We start from the raw sequence: 17,798 nt of genomic DNA on the forward strand, positions 1-17,798 counted from the left end.
AGGTAAACAAGCCAAGAAGCCCACTGCTGCTATCAAGACAGCATGAAGGGGCAGCCCCCGATCTGGGACCGGATCTAGTAGGGGGCAGACTTTCTCTCTTCGCTCAGGCTTGGGCAAGGGATGTTCAGGATCCCTGGGCATTGGAAATTGTGACCCAGGGGTATCAGCTGGAATTCAAGGATTTTCTCCCAAGAGGGAGATTTCATCTTTCACGTTTGTCTGTAGACCAGACAAAAAGATAGACGTTCTTACGCTGTGTAAAAGATCTCTATACCATCGGAGTAATTTGCCCAGTTCCAAAACTAGAACAGGGACAGGGGTTTTACTCAAATCTGTTTGTGGTTCCGAAAAAAGAGGGAACTTTCGGACCGATTTTAGATCGCAAATGCCTAAACAAATTTCTCAGAGTCCCATCGTTCAAGATGGAGACTATACGAACAAGTTTGCCAATGATCCAGGAGGGTCAATATATGACCACTGTGGACCTGAAGGATGCGTATCTTCACATTCCTATCCACAAGGATCATCATCAGTTTCTAAGGTTCGCCTTTCTGGACCAACACTATCAGTTTGTGGCCCTTCCCTTCGGGTTGGCCACAGCTCTCAGAACTTCACAAAGGTGCTAGGGTCCCTTCTGTCGGTTCTCAGGCCGCGGGGAATAGCAGTGGTGCCCTATCTAGACGATATTTTGATCCAGGCGTCAACTTATCATCTGTCCAAGTCTCACACGGACATCGTGTTGTCATTTCTAAGAACTCACGGTTGGAAAGTGAATATAGAAAAGAGTTCACTAGTTCCACAAACAAGAGTTCCATTCTTGGGAACTCTGATAGACTCGGTAGACATGAAAATATTTCTGACGGAGGTCATAAAGTCAAGGATTCTAAATACTTGCCGAGCACTTCAGTCCATTCCTCGTCCATCAGTGGCTCAGTATATGGAGGTCATTGGATTAATGGTAGCGGCAATGGACATCGTTCCGTTTGCACGCTTTCATCTCAGACCACTGCAGCTGTGCATGCTCAGACAGTGGAATGGGGATTATGCAAATTTATCTCCTCAGATAAATCTGGATCAAGATACCAGAGACTCTCTTCTTTGGTGGTTGTCACAGGATCATCTGTCCCAGGGAATGTTTCCGCAGGCCAGCATGGGTAATAGTGATGACGGACGCCAGTCTTTTGGGCTGGGGTGCGGTCTGGAATTCCCTGAAGGCTCAGGGTGTTTGGACTCAGGAGGAGTCTCTACTACCAATCAATATTCTGGAACTGAGAGCAATATTCAACGCGCTTCAGGCGTGGCCTCAGTTGGCTTTGGCCAAATTCATAAGATTCCAGTCGGATAATATCACGACGGTAGCATATATCAATCATCAAGGGGGAACAAGGAGTTCTCTAGCGATGATAGAGGTTTCAAAGATTATCCGATGGGCGGAGGCTCACTCTTGCCATCTATCAGCAATCTATATTCCAGGAGTAGAGAACTGGGAGGCGGATTTTCTAAGTTGTCAGACTTTTCATCCGGGGGAGTGGGAACTCCATCTGGAGGTGTTTGCATCATTGATTCGTCAATGGGGCACACCGCAATTGGATCTGATGGCATCTCGTCAGAATACCAAACTTCCTCGTTACGGGTCCAGGTCAAGGGATCCCCAAGCTGTTGTACTGATAGATGCTCTAGCAGTACCTTGGTCGTTCAACCTGGCTTATGTGTTTCCACCATTTCCTCTCCTGCCTCGTGTGATTGCAAGAATCAAACAGGAGAGAGCTTCGGTAATCCTAATAGCGCCTGCATGGCCACACAGGACTTTGGTATGCGGATCTAGTGGACATGTCCTCTCTCCCACCGTGGAAACTTCCGTTGAGACAGGACCTTCTCATTCAAGGTCCGTTCCAACATCCAAATCTAAATTCTCTGCAGCTGACTGCCTGGAGATTGAACGCTTGATCTTATCTAAGCGGGATTCTCTGAGTCAGTCATTGATACTTTGATTCAGGCTCGCAAGCCTGTCACTAGAAAGATTTACCATAATATATGGCGTAAATATCTTTATTGGTGCGAATCCATGGGCTACTCATGGAGTAGGGTTAGGATTCCTAGGATTTTGTTTTTTCTCCAAGAAGGATTGGAGAAGGGATTATCAGCTAGTTCCTTGAAGGGACAAATTTCTGCTTTGTCAATTATACTACACAAGCGTCTGGCGGATGTCCCAGACGTTCAGTCTTTTTGTCAGGCTTTAGTCAGAATCAAGCCTGTGTTTATACCTATTGCTCCGCCATGGAGTTTGAATTTAGTTCTCAATGTTCTTCAAGGGGTTCCGTTTGAACCCATGCATTCCATAGATATTAAGCTTTTATCTTGGAAAGTTTTGTTTTTAGTTGCTATCTCTTCTGCTCGAAGAGTTTCTGAGCTTTCTGTGTTACAATGTGATTCTCCTTATCTTATATTCCATTTTGATAAGGTGGTTTTGCGTACTAAACCTGGATTCCTTCCTAATGTTGTTTCAAATAAGAATATTAATCAGGAAATTGTTGTTCCTTCTTTGTGTCCTAATCCTTCTTCTAAGAAGGAGCGTCTGTTACATAACTGGTTCGGGCCTTGAAGTTTTACTTACAAGGGACCAAGGATCTCCGTCAAACATCTTCTCTATTCGTTGTTTATTCTGGAAGACGTAGGGGTCAAAAAGCTATGGCTACCTCTCTTTCTTTTTGGCTGAAAAGCATCATCCGCTCGGCATACGAGACTGCTGGACAAGGTTACGGCTCATTCTACTAGAGCTGTGGCTTCCACATGGGCTTTTAAAAACGATGCTTCTGTTGAACAGATTTGTAAGGCTGCGACTTGGTCCTCCCTTCATACTTTTTCCAAATTTGATACTTTTGCTTCTTCTGAGGCTATTTTTGGGAGAAAAGTTCTTCAAGCAGTGGTGCCTTCCGTTTAGGTATCTGTCTTGTCCCTCCCGTTCATCCGTGTCCTGTTGCTTTGGTATTGTGTCCCACAAGTAAGGATGAATCCGTGGACTCATCGTATCTTGTAGAAGAAAAGGAAATTTATGCTTACCTGATGAATTGATTTCTTCTACGATACGACGAGTCAACTGCCCTCCCTGTCTTTTTAAGACAGATTATATTTTATTTCTCCAACATAGGTGTGTCCGGTCCACGGCGTCATCCTTACTTGTGGGATATTCTCTTCCCCAACAGGAAATGGCAAAGAGCCCAGCAAAGCTGGTCACATGATCCCTCCTAGGCTCCGCCTACCCCAGTCATTCTCTTTGCCGTTGTACAGGCAACATCTCCACGGAGATGGCTTAGAGTTTTTTAGTGTTTAACTGTAGTTTTTATTATTCAATCAAGAGTTTGTTATTTTAAAATAGTGCTGGTATGTACTATTTACTCAGAAACAGAAAAGAGATGAAGATTTCTGTTTGTATGAGGAAAATGATTTTAGCACCGTAACTAAAATCCATGGCTGTTCCACACAGGACTGTTGAGAGCAATTAACTTCAGTTGGGGGAACAGTGTGCAGTCTCTTACTGCTTGAGGTATGACACATTCTAACAAGACGATGTAATGCTGGAAGCTGTCATTTTCCCTATGGGATCCGGTAAGCCATGTTTATTAAGATAGTAAATAAGGGCTTCACAAGGGCTTATTAAGACTGTAGACTTTTTCTGGGCTAAATCGATTCATTCTAAGACCAAGGGGCATTGCTGTAGTACCTTACTTGGACGACATTCTGATTCGAGCGTCGTCCCTTCCTCAAGTAAAGGCTCACACGGACATTGTCCTGGCCTTTCTCAGATCTCACGGATGGAAAGTGAACGTGGAAAAGAGTTCTCTATCTCCGTCAACGAGGGTTCCCTTCTTGGGAACTATAATAGACTCCTTAGAAATGAGGATTTTTCTGACAGAAGCCAGAAAAACAAAACTTCTAGACTCTTGTCGGATACTTCATTCCGTTCCTCTTCCTTCCATAGCGCAGTGCATGGAAGTGATAGGTTTGATGGTAGCGGCAATGGACATAGTTCCTTTTGTGCGCATTCATCTAAGACCATTACAACTGTTCATGCTCAGTCAGTGGAATGGGGACTATTCAGACTTGTCTCCGAAGATACAAGTAAATCAGAGGACCAGAGACTCATTCCGTTGGTGGCTGTCCCTGGACAACCTGTCACAAGGGATGACCTTCCGCAGACCAGAGTGGGTCATTGTCACGACCGACGCCAGTCTGATGGGCTGGGGCGCGGTCTGGGGATCCCTGAAAGCTCAGGGTCTTTGGTCTCGGGTAGAATCTCTTCTACCGATAAATATTCTGGAACTGAGAGCGATATTCAATGCTCTCAAAGCTTGGCCTCAGCTAGCGAGGGCCAAGTTCATACATCAACCATCAGGGGGGAACAAGGAGTTCCCTAGCGATGGAAGAAGTGACCAAAATCATTCTATGGGCGGAGTCTCACTCCTGCCACCTGTCTGCTATCCACATCCCAGGAGTGGAAAATTGGGAAGCGGATTTTCTGAGTCGTCAGACATTGCATCCGGGGGAGTGGGAACTCCATCCGGAAATCTTTGCCCAAGTCACTCAACCGTGGGGCATTCCAGACATGGATCTGATGGACTCTCGTCAGAACTTCAGAGTTCCTTACTACGGGTACAGATCCAGGGATCCCAAGGCGGCTCTAGTGGATGCACTAGTAGCACCTTGGACCTTCAAACTAGCTTATGTGTTCCCGCCGTTTCCTCTCATCCCCAGGCTGGTAGCCAGGATCAATCAGGAGAGGGCGTCGGTGATTTTGATAGCTCCTGCGTGGCCACGCAGGACGTGGTATGCAGATCTGGTGAATATGTCATCGGCTCCACCATGGAAGCTACCTTTGAGACGAGACCTTCTTGTTCTAGGTCCGTTCGACCCACTCCAGCTGACTGCTTGGAGATTGAACGCTTGATCTTATCAAAGCGAGGGTTCTCAGATTCTGTTATTAATACTCTTGTTCAGGCCTGAAAGCCTGTAACCAGAAAAATTACCACATAATTCGGTATATCTGTTGGTGTGAATCTGTAGGATTCCCTTGGGACAAGGTTAAGATTCCTAAGTGTCTATCCTTCCTTCGAGAAGGATTGGAAAAAGGATTATCTGCAAGTTCCTTGATGGGACAGATTTCTGCCTTGTCTGTGTTACTTCACAAAAAGCTGGCAGCTGTGCCAGATGTTCTAGCCTTTGTTCAGGCTCTGGTTAGAATCAAGCCTGTTTACAAAATTTTGACTCCTCCTTGGAGTCTCAACCTAGTTCTTTCAGTTCTTCAGGGGGTTCCGTTTGAACCCTTACATTCCGTTGATATTAAGTTATTATCTTGGAAAGTTTTGTTTTTGGTTGCAATTTCTTCTGCTAGAAGAGTTTCAGAATTATCTGCTCTGCAGTGTTCTTCTCCTTATCTGGTGTTCCATGCAGATAAGGTGGTTTTGCGTACTAAACCTGGTTTTCTTCCAAAAGTTGTTTCTAACAAAAACATTAACCAGGAGATAGTTGTGCCTTCTTTGTGTCCTAATCCAGTTTCAAAGAAGGAACGTTTGTTGCACAACTTGGATGTAGTTCGTGCTCTCAAATTTTACTTAGCAGCTACTAAGGATTTCAGACAAACTTTGTCTTTGTTTGTTGTTTATTCTGGTAAACGGAGAGGTCAAAAAGCAACTTCTACCTCTCTCTCCTTCTGGATTAAAAGCATTATCCGATTGGCTTATGAGACTGCCGGACGGCAGCCTCCTGAAAGAATCACAGCTCACTCCACTAGGGCTGTGGCTTCCACATGGGCCTTCAAGAACGAGGCTTCTGTTGATCAGATATGTAAGGCAGCGACTTGGTCTTCACTGCACACTTTTTCTAAATTTTACAAATTTGATACTTTTGCTTCTTCTGAGGCTATTTTTGGGAGAAAGGTTTTGCAAGCCGTGGTGCCTTCCATTTAGGTGACCTGATTTGCTCCCTCCCTTCATCCGTGTCCTAAAGCTTTGGTATTGGTTCCCACAAGTAAGGATGACGCCGTGGACCGGACACACCTATGTTGGAGAAAACAGAATTTATGTTTACCTGATAAATTACTTTCTCCAACGGTGTGTCGGGTCCACGGCCCGCCCTGGTTTTTTTAATCAGGTCTGATAATTTATTTTCTTTAACTACAGTCACCACGGTAACATATGGTTTCTCCTATGCAAATATTCCTCCTTAACGTCGGTCGAATGACTGGGGTAGGCGGAGCCTAGGAGGGATCATGTGACCAGCTTTGCTGGGCTCTTTGCCATTTCCTGTTGGGGAAGAGAATATCCCACAAGTAAGGATGACGCCGTGGACCGGACACACCGTTGGAGAAAGTAATTTATCAGGTAAACATAAATTCTGTTTTTTAAATTTCAGTCACCTCTGCACCTTTTAGCTTTTCTTTTCTCTTCCTATACCTTTAGTCGAATGACTGGGGGTGGAGAGAAGGGAGGAGCTATATATACAGCTCTGCTGTGGTGCTCTTTGCCACTTCCTGTTAGCAGGAGGATAATATCCCACAAGTAAGGATGAATCCATGGACTCGTCGTATCGTAGAAGAAATCAATTTATCAGGTAAGCATAAATTTCCTTTTTTAGTTTGTTTTTGTTTTTTTTGGCACATGGCAAAAACAATTTAAAAGCACTGTATTTTTATATTCACTTTCCTTTTTTTTTTAATTCTCATTCCTCTTTGGTCTTGTTCACGCCTGCTTACCGCCATTTGCTCTGTTTTCATATTTTCAGCTATTGCAGTAAGTGGTGTAAGTGATGTTCGCACAGTGTTGGAGAATTACTCTCTAGAGGAGGATCCACTAGAAACATTCAAACTTCGTCAGAAGCAGCTGGAGCAGGTAATACCATGTGTATGATGAGTTTTGTGAGTATCTTTGTCATGTTATGCATACATCTCTGCAGTAGTATAGGTGTGCGTGAGCAACATATCGTGTGTGGGGTTTTCTTTCATAAGGATGGTGAGAGTCCACAATCCATTACTGCTTGGAATTCTACACCTAACCATTAGATCCCAAAACTCACAGAGCTCTTAAAACCCCTCCCACCTTACTGAAAACTAGTTTTGTCTTTGCCTTCACAGGAAGAAGGTGAAGGGAGGTGCTCCATGTCTTAGTGAGAAGGATTCTCAGACCAATTTGAGGCCCAGTTTTCCCCTCAGAGGGCTACTGTTTGGACAGAGGGATGTCTGGAGTATGGATAGTGGCACAAGAACACCATATGGAAGTTAGTCATAGGCCTGCCACAGGTGTTGTGGGGACCGGTCCCTATCCTCCGTATATTTTAGATCCTCTGCTGTCCCGTGTAGAGCACTGAATTTGCCTTTCTACAGGAAGTAGTTCTTTCTGCTTATGACACATCCAGCAGTATAGGTATCTATCAGGTAAGTGTGGGGATTGTTGGGCACCTGCTTAGCCTGTAGGCTTTTAGTAGGTTATTTTTTATGGTTATATCATAGGCTTATGTCAGGCATTTTAGCCTTGGGTATATAAGTACATTATTTCACCTTATGTGGGCCTTGAGGTGCGTTAAGTATTTTTTTTTTTTTCACACGGCGCCTTGTTTGTGTGCGTACATTTTTGTCACGCGGCAGCTTGTTTTCACAGTTCCGCGTCGGGTTGATTGTGAGCAACGTTTTTTTTTCCCCATGCGTGGGCACAATTGCTCGCATCAGGTCATTGACATTTATGTGTCCGGTTATTTAGTGTGCTGTGTTTTTTTGTGCGCATCTCTTGTGCCCGTCTGTATGTTGGACCTGCCGTCGGGTTAGCGTTCATCCAATGCTATATGGATTATTAAGGCTCCTGAAGCTTGCTTCATCCTCTGGTGAGCAGGTAAGATTTATTTGCTTCCAAGAGATGTTTTATTTGGGTGTAATGTTACTTTATTTATCCTGCCTTGATTATTATATTTAAATTATCTGTATTTAGATTTTCTCATTACCTTCCTGCTAATGTCTTTCATTATGGATCATACAGATTCTGTCCACTATTCTGTTAATATTTTTACCTCAGAAACTATATCCTCTAAGCACTTTCCTACTAATATTAAGTGTATTTGTTGCAAGATGGTTGCTTGCTCAGCTTTGCAAATCTCTACCCTTTGGTGTAAGGTTTATCTGAGCAGCTTTCTGTGGTGTCTGCTGGTGAAGAGTTTTCTAATCGAATAAAACTCTTGAAGACAGCTAATGTTTTCATTGTGATGTTGTTATTATTTAGATCATTGCTAAGAATATGGTACAAGCAATTTTGAATAGGTGGGCCTTATGGTGGAAATCATGGTCTATTGACATGGTTTCTAAATCTAGACTTCTGTCTCTTCCTCTTAAAGGGATTGTGTTATTTGATTCTGGTCTGGTTGACATTTCTATGGTGGCTAGGGTTAAAGGAGCTTCTCTCCATCAGGATAAGAAGTTTAAGGGGAATTCTAGGAATTCTAACCATTTTTGTTCCTTTTGTCAAACTAAGAACCAGAACTCCTCGTCTTCATCCCAGAAACAGGGTTCTTCCAGTTTCTTCTGGAAACCAAACACTAATTGGAATAGGTCTAAACAGACCATAAAGCCTATTTTTCACTACCAAGTCATAAAGGTGCAGCTCTTGAACAAGATCTTCTGGTAGGGTGCAGATTACGCCTTTTTCAGGGGGTTTAGTTTCATTCTGTTCAAGACTCATAGATTCTAAATATTATTTATTTATTTCATTCAGGTGGTGAAAGTCCACAACCCATTACTCCTGGGAATTACTCCTCCCTACCACTAGGATGAGGCAAAGATTTCCAAACCCCAAGAGCTTTATAAAACCCCTCCCACCTCAGAGGTACTTCAGTCTTGTCTTTGCCTCTGCTGGAGGTGGTCAAAGAATGAGGATGTGGGTTTGATTCTTCAGTCTTTCAGTCTATGTTGAAGCCCATTTTCACCTCAGAGTACAGTGTCTGTCAGAGGGATGTATATGGGATCACTGTCTAATGATCTGGCAATCTGCCTTCATATAGTAACAGAGCACTAATCGTGCTCCTTAAAGTGAAGGTCCATTTTGATGAATTAGTGCCCGGTTTTTAATAAACCTATTAAAAACAAGGGCACTTTAATTCAACAATATTGACATTTCACTGTTTTCTTCAAAAACTTACCTTTTAATCCTGGCAGCCGCTCTTGCACTTCCTCCGCCCGTCACAAGCCGTCTTCGCGGGTCCAAAATGACGAATCCGCCTTCCTCAAATCACAGCGTTGCATCAGGCCAAGATTCCCCCGGGGGGGAAGCTGTGATTGGAGGAAGCTTGATTCGTCATTTCTGACGTCTGCAGAGGAATCGCTGGAGTGGCTGCAAGGATTAAAAGGTAAGTTTTTGAAGAAAACAGTGAAATGTCAGTTTTGATTAATTAAAGTGCCCTTGTTTTTAATAGGTTTATTAAAAACTGGGCACTAATTCATCAAAATGGATCTTCACTTTAACCATATGAAGACAGATGCCTGCAGGTCAGGAACAGCAGCTCTCGGCTATCGCTTGATAACTGACTGCTGTAGCTTCCTGAAGCTGCAACATAGAGCTACATTATGCGGGTACACTGGGCTATATACCGCATAACATAGATTGACATTGTAATGGGTTAAAGGGACAGTCAACTAAAAAAAAAATTGTTTAAAAAGATAGATAATCCCTTTATTACCCATTCCCCAGTTTTGCATAACCAACACAGTTATATTAATATACTTTTTACCTCTGTGATTATCTTGTATTTAAGCATCTTCTGACCGCCCCCTGATCACATGACTTTTTATTTATTATCTATTGACTTGCATTTTATCCAATTAGTGCTGTCTGCCACAACCCACCGGCTTTGGCACAATGTTATCTATATGGCTCACATGGATTAGCAGTCTCTTGTTGTGAAAAGCTAATAAAAAAACATGTGGTAAGAGGCTGTCTTTAGTGGCTTAGAAACCGGCAGAAATTTAGAGGTTTAAAGGTTATAAAGTATATTAATATAACAATGATCGTTGTGCAAACCTGGGGAATGGGTAGTAAAGGCGTTATTTATCTTTTTAAACAATAACAGTTTTGGAGTTGACTGTCCCTTTAAGGGGATTTAATAAGCCAGATCCCTGCTCTTTCTGTCTTGATTGATAATAAGATTGCTACATTCCTGGATATTAAGGATTTTATCCAGGCCTTAGTCAGGATTAAGCCTCTGATTAAACCAATTTCTCCTCCATTAAATCTTATTTGAATTCCAGGGTTTTGCAGGTTCCTTCTTTTGAACCTATTCATTTTTTGGATATAGCTTTTGTCCTGGAAGGTCTCGTTCCTTTTGGCTATTCTGATTTGTCTGCTCTTTGTTGTGAGCATCCTTATCTTGGTTTTTTTTTTCTTCAGGATAAGGCAGTTTTGAGAACTACGGTTGACTTTTTTCCTAAGGTGGTTTCTTCATGAGATTGTTGTTCTCTCTGTTTGTCCTAATCCAAAAACATATTCTCCATTATTTTTATGTAGTCATAGCTTTGAAGTTTTATTTGCAGGCTTCTATAGATTTTAGACAACCTTCTAGCTTGTTTGACCCTTTCTGGAACCAGAGAAATGAATAAATGGCTAATGCCATTTCGTTATGCTTTTGGTTAAAGCTTTTGATTCATAAAGCTTACTTGGAGGCGGGTAAATCTCTTTCTAAACTGATTATTGACCATAATACCAGATAATCTGTTAATCAAATTTCCAATTTCCATGTTTCTCCAACATAGGTGTGTCCGGTCCACGGCGTCATCCTTACTTGTGGGATATTCTCCTCCCCAACAGGAAATGGCAAAGAGCCCAGCAAAGCTGGTCACATGATCCCTCCTAGGCTCCGCCTACCCCAGTCATTCTCTTTGCCGTTGTACAGGCAACATCTCCACGGAGATGGCTTAGAGTTTTTTAGTGTTTAACTGTAGTTTTTCATTATTCAATCAAGAGTTTGTTATTTTCAAATAGTGCTGGTACGTACTATTTACTCAGAAACAGAAAAGAGATGAAGAATTCTGTTTGTATGAGGAAAATGATTTTAGCAACCGTAACTAAAATCCATGGCTGTTCCACACAGGACTGTTGAGAGCATTAACTTCAGTTGGGGGAACAGTTTGCAGTCCTTTGCTGCTTGAGGTATGACACATTCTAACAAGACGATGTAATGCTGGAAGCTGTCATTTTCCCTATGGGATCCGGTAAGCCATGTTTATTACGATTGTAAATAAGGGCTTCACAAGGGCTTATTTAGACTGTAGACATTTTTTGGGCTAAATCGATTGATATTAACACTTATTTAGCCTTGAGGAATCATTTATTCTGGGTATTTTGATATAATTATATCGGCAGGCACTGTTTTAGACACCTTATTCTTTAGGGGCTTTCCCAAAGCATAGGCAGAGTCTCATTTTCGCGCCGGTGTTGCGCACTTGTTTTTGAGAGGCATGGCATGCAGTCGCATGTGAGAGGAGCTCTGATACTGATAAAAGACTTCTGAAGGCATCATTTGGTATCGTATTCCCCTTGGGTTTGGTTGGGTCTCAGCAAAGCAGATACCAGGGACTGTAAAGGGGTTAAAGCTTAAAACGGCTCCGGTTCCGTTATTTTAAGGGTTAAAGCTTCCAAAATTGGTGTGCAATATTTTCAAGGCTTTAAGACACTGTGGTGAAAGTTTGGTGAATTTTGAACAATTCCTTCATGTTTTTTCGCAATTGCAGTAATAAAGTGTGTTCAGTTTAAAATTTAAAGTGACAGTAACGGTTTTATTTCAAAACGTTTTTTGTACTTTCTTATCAAGTTTATGCCTGTTTAACATGTCTGAACTACCAGATAGACTGTGTTCTGAATGTGGGGAAGCCAGAATTCCTATTCATTTAAATAAATGTGATTTATGTGATAATGACAATGATGCCCAAGATGATTCCTCAAGTGAGGGGAGTAAGCATGGTACTGCATCATTCCCTCCTTCGTCTACACGAGTCTTGCCCACTCAGGAGGCCCCTAGTACATCTAGCGCGCCAATACTCCTTACTATGCAACAATTAACGGCTGTAATGGATAATTCTGTCAAAAACATTTTAGCCAAAATGAACCCTTGTCAGCGTAAGCGTGGATGCTCTGTTTTAGTTACTGAAGAGCATGACGACGCTGATATTAATATCTCTGAAGGGCCCCTAACCCAATCTGAGGGAGCCAGGGAGGTTTTGTCTGAGGGAGAAATTACTGATTTAGGGAACATTTCTCAGCAGGCTGAATCTGATGTGATTACTTTTAAATTTAAATTGGAACATCTCCGCATTTTGCTTAAGGAGGTATTATCCACTCTGGATGATTGTGAAAATTTGGTCATCCCAGAGAAACTATGTAAAATGGACAAGTTCCTAGAGGTGCCGGGGCTCCCAGAAGCTTTTCCTATACCCAAGCGGGTGGCGGACATTGTTAATAAAGAATGGGAAAGGCCCGGTATTCCTTTCGTCCCTCCCCCCATATTTAAAAAATTGTTTCCTATGGTCGACCCCAGAAAGGACTTATGGCAGTCAGTCCCCAAGGTCGAGGGAGCGGTTTCTACTTTAAACAAACGCACCACTATTCCCATAGAGGATAGTTGTGCTTTCAAAGATCCTATGGATAAAAAATTAGAAGGTTTGCTTAAAAAGATGTTTGTTCAGCAGGGTTACCTTCTACAACCCATTTCATGCATTGTCCCTGTCACTACAGCCGCATATTTCTGGTTTGATGAACTGATTAAGGTGCTCGATAGTGACTCTCCTCCTTATGAGGAGATTATGGACAGAGTCAATGCTCTCAAATTGGCTAATTCTTTCACTCTAGACGCCTCTTTGCAATTGGCTAAGTTAGCGGCTAAGAATTCTGGGTTTGCTATTGTGGCGCGCAGAGCGCTTTGGTTGAAATCTTGGTCGGCTGATGCGTCTTCCAAGAACAAGCTACTAAACATTCCTTTCAAGGGGAAAACGCTGTTTGGTCCTGACTTGAAAGAGATTATCTCTGATATCACTGGGGGTAAGGGCCATGCCCTTCCTCAGGATCGGCCTTTCAAGGCAAAAAATAGACCTAATTTTCGTCCCTTTCGTAAAAACGGACCAGCCCAAGGTGCTACGTCCTCTAAGCAAGAGGGTAATACTTCTCAGGCCAAGCCAGCTTGGAGACCAATGCAAGGCTGGAACAAGGGAAAGCAGGCAAAGAAACCTGCCACTGCTACCAAGACAGCATGAAATATCGGCCCCCGATCCGGGACCGGATCTGGTGGGGGGCAGACTCTCTCTCTTCGCTCAGGCTTGGGCAAGAGATGTTCTGGATCCTTGGGCGCTAGAAATAGTCTCCCAGGGTTATCTTCTGGAATTCAAGGGACTTCCCCCAAGGGGAAGGTTCCACAGGTCTCAGTTGTCTTCAGACCACATAAAAAGACAGGCGTTCTTACATTGTGTAGAAGACCTGTTAAAAATGGGAGTGATTCATCCTGTTCCATTGAGAGAACAAGGGATGGGGTTCTACTCCAATCTGTTCATAGTTCCCAAAAAAGAGGGAACGTTCAGACCAATCCTAGATCTCAAGATCTTAAACAAATTTCTCAAGGTCCCATCTTTCAAGATGGAAACCATTCGAACTATCCTTCCTTCCATCCAGGAAGGTCAATTCATGACCACGGTGGATTTAAAGGATGCGTATCTACATATTCCTATCCACAAGGAACATCATCGGTTCCTAAGGTTTGCATTCCTGGACAAACATTACCAGTTCGTGGCGCTTCCTTTCGGATTAGCCACTGCTCCAAGGATTTTCACAAAGGTACTAGGGTCCCTTCTAGCTGTGCTAAGACCAAGGGGCATTGCAGTTGTACCTTACCTGGACGACATTCTGATTCAAGCGTCGTCCCTCCCTCGAGCAAAGGCTCACACGGACATCGTCCTGGCCTTTCTCAGATCGCACGGCTGGAAAGTGAACGTGGAAAAGAGTTCTCTATCCCCGTCAACAAGGGTTCCCTTCTTGGGAACAATTATAGACTCCTCAGAAATGAGGATTTTTCTAACAGAGGCCAGAAAGACAAAGCTTCTGGACTCTTGTCGAATACTTCATTCCGTTCCTCTTCCTTCCGTAGCTCAGTGCATGGAAGTGATCGGGTTGATGGTAGCGACAATGGACATAGTTCCTTTTGCGCGCATTCATCTAAGACCATTACAACTGTGCATGCTCAGTCAGTGGAATGGGGACTATACAGACTTGTCTCCAAAGATACAAGTAAATCAGAGGACCAGAGACTCACTCCGTTGGTGGCTGTCCCTGGACAACCTGTCACGAGGGATGACATTCCACAGACCAGAGTGGGTCATTGTCACGACCGACGCCAGTCTGATGGGCTGGGGCGCGGTCTGGGGATCCCTGAAAGCTCAGGGTCTTTGGTCTCGGGAAGAATCTCTTCTACCGATAAATATTCTGGAACTGAGAGCGATATTCAAGGCTCTCAAGGCTTGGCCTCAGCTAGCGGGGACCAAGTTCATACGGTTTCAATCAGACAACATGACGACTGTTGCGTACATCAACCATCAGGGGGGAACAAGGAGTTCCCTAGCGATGGAAGAAGTGACCAAGATTATTCTATGGGCGGAGTCTCACTCCTGCCACCTGTCTGCTATCCACATCCCGGGAGTGGAAAATTGGGAAGCGGATTTTCTGAGTCGTCAGACATTGCATCCGGGGGAGTGGGAACTCCATCCGGAAATCTTTGCCCAAGTCACTCAACTTTGGGGCATTCCAGACATGGATCTGATGGCCTCTCGTCAGAACTTCAAAGTTCCTTGCTACGGGTCCAGATCCAGGGATCCCAAGGCGGCTCTAGTGGATGCACTAGTAGCACCTTGGACCTTCAAACTAGCTTATGTGTTCCCGCCGTTTCCTCTCATCCCCAGGCTGGTAGCCAGGATCAATCAGGAGAGGGCGTCGGTGATCTTGATAGCTCCTGCGTGGCCACGCAGGACTTGGTATGCAGATCTGGTGAATATGTCATCGGCTCCACCTTGGAAGCTACCTTTGAGACGAGACCTTCTTGTTCAGGGTCCGTTCGAACATCCGAATCTGGTTTCACTCCAGCTGACTGCTTGGAGATTGAACGCTTGATTTTATCGAAGCGAGGTTTCTCAGATTCTGTTATCGATACTCTTGTTCAGGCCAGAAAGCCTGTAACTAGAAAGATTTACCACAAAATTTGGAAAAAATATATCTGTTGGTGTGAATCTAAAGGATTCCCTTGGGACAAGGTTAAGATTCCTAGGATTCTATCCTTCCTTCAAGAAGGATTGGAAAAAGGATTATCGGCAAGTTCCCTGAAGGGACAGATTTCTGCCTTGTCGGTGTTACTTCACAAAAAACTGGCAGCTGTGCCAGATGTTCAAGCCTTTGTTCAGGCTCTGGTTAGAATCAAGCCTGTTTACAAACCTTTGACTCCTCCTTGGAGTCTCAATCTAGTTCTTTCAGTTCTTCAGGGGGTTCCGTTTGAACCCTTACATTCCGTTGATATTAAGTTATTATCTTGGAAAGTTTTGTTTTTAGTTGCAATTTCTTCTGCTAGAAGAGTTTCAGAATTATCTGCTCTGCAGTGTTCTCCTCCTTATCTGGTGTTCCATGCAGATAAGGTGGTTTTACGTACTAAACCTGGTTTTCTTCCAAAAGTTGTTTCTAACAAAAACATTAACCAGGAGATTATCGTACCTTCTCTGTGTCCGAAACCAGTTTCAAAGACGGAACGCTTGTTGCACAATTTGGATGTTGTTCGCGCTCTAAAATTCTATTTAGATGCTACAAAGGATTTTAGACAAACATCTTCCCTGTTTGTTGTTTATTCAGGTAAAAGGAGAGGTCAAAAAGCAACTTCTACCTCTCTCTCTTTTTGGATTAAAAGCATCATCAGATTGGCTTACGAGACTGCCGGACGGCAGCCTCCCGAAAGAATCACGGCTCATTCCACTAGGGCTGTGGCTTCCACATGGGCCTTCAAGAACGAGGCTTCTGTTGATCAGATATGTAGGGCAGCGACTTGGTCTTCACTGCACACTTTTACCAAATTTTACAAGTTTGATACTTTTGCTTCTTCTGAGGCTATTTTTGGGAGAAAGGTTTTGCAAGCCGTGGTGCCTTCCATTTAGGTGACCTGATTTGCTCCCTCCCTTCATCCGTGTCCTAAAGCTTTGGTATTGGTTCCCACAAGTAAGGATGACGCCGTGGACCGGACACACCTATGTTGGAGAAAACAGAATTTATGTTTACCTGATAAATTTCTTTCTCCAACGGTGTGTCCGGTCCACGGCCCGCCCTGGTTTTTTAATCAGGTCTGATAATTTATTTTCTTTAACTACAGTCACCACGGTACCATATGGTTTCTCCTATGCTATTATTCCTCCTTAACGTCGGTCGAATGACTGGGGTAGGCGGAGCCTAGGAGGGATCATGTGACCAGCTTTGCTGGGCTCTTTGCCATTTCCTGTTGGGGAGGAGAATATCCCACAAGTAAGGATGACGCCGTGGACCGGACACACCGTTGGAGAAAGAAATTTATCAGGTAAACATAAATTCTGTTTTTTTCTAAATAGTGATGTTTTGCTTTTTCTGAAGCAGCTTTTGGTAAGTAAGTCTGTGATTATCTTGTATCTACGCCTCTACAAACTGCCCCTTATTTCAGCCCTTTTGACAGACTTGCATTTTAGCCAATCAGTGCTGACTCATAAATAACTCCACGGGAATGAGCACAGTGTTATCTATATGACACACATGAACTAGCAGTGTCTAACTGAAAAACTATCACAATACACTGAGATAAGAGGCGCAACCTTTAAGGGCTTATAAATTTGAATATGAGCCTACCTAGGTTTAGCTCTCAACAAAGAATTCCAAGAGAACAAAACAAATTTGATGATAGAAATAAATTGTAAAGTTGTTTAAAATTGCATGCCCTATCTGAATCATGAAGGTTTAATTTTGGCTAGACTGTCCCTTTAAAGCAAAGGTCAACAAATTTGTTCAAAATCTAGGTGCCATCCAAAAAAACATAATTTATGCTTACCTGATAAATTCCTTTCTCCTGTAGTGTAGTCAGTCCACGGGTCATCCATTACTTATGGGATTATATCTCCTCCCTAACAGGAAGTGCAAGAGGATCACCCAAGCAGAGCTGCTATATAGCTCCTCCCCTCTACGTCATACCCAGTCATTCGACCGAAACCAAACGAGAAAGGAGAAACTATAGGGTGCAGTGGTGACTGGAGTTTAATTTAAAATTTAGACCTGCCGTAAAAAACAGGGCGGGCCGTGGACTGACTACACTACAGGAGAAAGGAATTTATCAGGTAAGCATAAATTATGTTTTCTCCTGTTAAGTGTAGTCAGTCCACGGGTCATCCATTACTTATGGGATACCAATACCAAAGCTAAAAGTACACGGATGACGGGAGGGACAGGCAGGATCTTTACACGGAAGGAACCACTGCCTGTAGAACCTTTCTCCCAAAAACAGCCTCCGAAGAAGCAAAAGTGTCAAATTTGTAAAATTTTGAAAAAGTGTGAAGTGAAGACCAAGTTGCAGCCTTGCAAATCTGTTCAACAGAGGCCTCATTCTTAAAGGCCCAAGTGGAAGCCACAGCTCTAGTAGAATGAGCTGTAATCCTTTCAGGAGGCTGCTGTCCAGCAGTCTCATAGGCTAAACGTATTATGCTACGAAGCCAAAAAGAGAGAGAGGTAGCCGAAGCTTTT

At 43.4% G+C, this 17,798-nt stretch overlaps 1 protein-coding gene across 1 annotated transcript in view; it reads left to right on the forward strand.

The window, feature by feature from the left end:
• Positions 1-17,798, forward strand: part of TIMM50 (translocase of inner mitochondrial membrane 50) — a 114,947-nt gene that overhangs the window by 83,938 nt on the left and 13,211 nt on the right. The window contains exon 10 of the mRNA XM_053721726.1: positions 6,778-6,884. Coding sequence (XP_053577701.1) covers positions 6,778-6,884 — 107 coding nt within the window. The remainder of the gene's footprint in view (positions 1-6,777; positions 6,885-17,798) is intronic.

The sequence above is a fragment of the Bombina bombina genome, chromosome 7 (assembly GCF_027579735.1).
Source record: "Bombina bombina isolate aBomBom1 chromosome 7, aBomBom1.pri, whole genome shotgun sequence".
NCBI classification, from domain to species: domain Eukaryota; kingdom Metazoa; phylum Chordata; class Amphibia; order Anura; family Bombinatoridae; genus Bombina; species Bombina bombina.